At 37.3% G+C, this 2318-nt stretch overlaps 1 protein-coding gene across 1 annotated transcript in view; it reads left to right on the plus strand.

The window, feature by feature from the left end:
* abcc10 (ATP-binding cassette, sub-family C (CFTR/MRP), member 10) overlaps positions 1-2318 on the plus strand; it is a gene marked incomplete in the record, with an annotated part of 48960 nt that overhangs the window by 13480 nt on the left and 33162 nt on the right. Inside the window, 2 exon segments of the mRNA XM_014023914.1 lie at positions 565-721; positions 1070-1218. Coding sequence (XP_013879368.1) covers positions 565-721; positions 1070-1218 — 306 coding nt within the window.

Below are 2318 nucleotides of genomic sequence, written 5' to 3' on the forward strand. Positions count from 1 at the left end.
GTCTGTACCATCCCCAACATTTGTTCTGTATCTTTACCGGAACAAAAGAATGTTGTATCATCAACAAATACACACCCAAAAAGATCCAACACATTTACCAAATCGTTCACATACAGAATAAATAACTTAGGTCTGAGAATGGAACCCTGCTGCACTCCAAATGAGATGTTACAAAATTCAGATCTTACATTATTTATTTGTACAAATTGTTTTCTTATCAACACCACTTAATAATTTCTATTTATATTTATTTATATTTCTATTATAATTTATTTTAAGGATGGTTTTGCAGGGAAACTAAATATTTATCATGGAGATAGCGTTTCCAACAGATGAYAAGTGAAACGTCTTCAACCACCAGTCTAGTTGTTTTAGTAACTTATTTATTTTAGATTTACCTGGAAGACCACCATCAATGATTATCACATCACTGATTCAATGCATCAAACCCGTTAAGAAGTGTGTACCATATGTGCAGAAGTGAAACCCAGAAACTGCACTGGAAAGTTCGATGTTTGTCTTGTGAATGTATCAAAATGTGYAAGAGTAACTTGTGTGTTTCAGGTGTTCACCACTGTGGCGCTGGTAGGAATGTTGATCATTCCTCTCAATGCTTTCCCTTGGGTGCTGAACGGCATTCTGGAGGCCAAAGTATCTGTGGAACGAATCCAGCGCTTRTTCAAACTGACCAATCAGGATCTGCAGGCACACTACACCCTGAGTAGGCTGATATCTTGTGATTGTCTGTGGTCAGGTGTCCAAAAGGCTTCTTTTACTTCCCGTTCATCAGTTGAGGAGAAACAGGTTTTATGTTTAGAGTAGTGTTGTGTTTTAAAGATTTAGTTAAAAATAACAAAAGGTTTGTGTACTTGTTTGTGTTTTTCTCCATCACAAAATGCATGTTCTGGACATTTTGTTGACTTGCTTTGTTGCAGTAAATGTTGTTCTGAGGAGTAATTTTCTCTGAAATTAGCATGAGCTAAAAAAATCCTGTCATCCTTTTCAGCATTTGAAGCATTCCCTGTTGATCTTTAATATGTTTCCATTGTGTTGAAACTTATCTGTTCAGTGTCTCATGAAGACYATCAGACATCTGTCCTTTTGAGCCAAGGGACCTTTTCTTGGGAAGGGGCCAACGGCAGTGAAGAGGGAGAGACAGGAAGTAGAGCTGCTAAAGGAAGCCTTCTGCTTCACAATCTGAACCTACATGTAACTAAGGTACACACTTTTATTTTCTGAAACATATTGTTCACRCACTGCTCCTTTGCTGTTGTTAAACTGATTTTTCATGTAGATCTTGAACAGCACGCCCGCTTTGTCTCTGCAAGACACAAGAATCAAAAATGCAGCAACAGACTCYGCATTCTCACAGAATGAAGTGGTTTTATGTGTTTACAATCTTAGTCATATCAAAAAGAAAGCATAAGTAGGTCCTCTGGATGGGTTCTTCTTTAGTGAAACATTTCGTCTCTCCTCCAAGAGACTTCTTCAGTCTGATGAGTTTCAGTTGAACTCAGCCTTATAAGCACCTCCTCTAGAACGCTGTTGTTGCAAGTATAACTCCACCCCCTGTGAGCAAAAGGTGTGAATCAGGGCCCCTATGATACCAACACAAAGAGGGAAAAAACGAAAACAAGGGGACTTTTAACACCCACTTGCATTCACTACATTCACATAACAAAACACCAAATAACCACATCTAAACCAATAAGTCAGGTGATGGGGCACATGACCCTCTATGAACAATAGAGCTAATCAAGCCTATTAGTCGATGGCCCTCTTTTGCATGTGACTAACCTGTTTGTCCAGGTGGAGGCGGAGCTTATAAGGCTGAGTTTCACATGAAACTCATCAGACTGAAGGTCTCTTGGAGGAGAGACGAAACATTTCACTAAAAAAGAACCCATCCAGAGGACCTACTTATTTATTCCTTTTGATTTATTTCTACCTGGATTACTGAGATGCATCAGGACCATCTTAGTCATACTTAAATTTTGACAAATTAGTGTTTGTTTTGAAGATTAAAAAGAAATATTGTATAAAAAAAACTAGGGATGGGCAATATGTTATCGTGTGCAATATACCCTCAAAGAAACTCATCATGGTAATAATTTGTCACATCYGGATAAAAACAATAACATTCTGGTTAATAAGCTGGTCTTTTTGAGTAAAAATCTAAATGTGTAATTAAAGCATATACAGATATTTCTCACAGCCTTAGTTCTGCATTCTTGCACAAAAAACATTTCAGTTTTTACGTTTGTTGGAATTTATTGAAGTTATTATTTTATTATCAGGTTGTATTTACAGTTGTACTA

This window comes from Austrofundulus limnaeus, unplaced genomic scaffold (genome assembly GCF_001266775.1).
Source record: "Austrofundulus limnaeus strain Quisiro unplaced genomic scaffold, Austrofundulus_limnaeus-1.0 Scaffold396, whole genome shotgun sequence".
In the NCBI taxonomy this organism is placed as follows: Eukaryota; Metazoa; Chordata; class Actinopteri; order Cyprinodontiformes; family Rivulidae; genus Austrofundulus; species Austrofundulus limnaeus.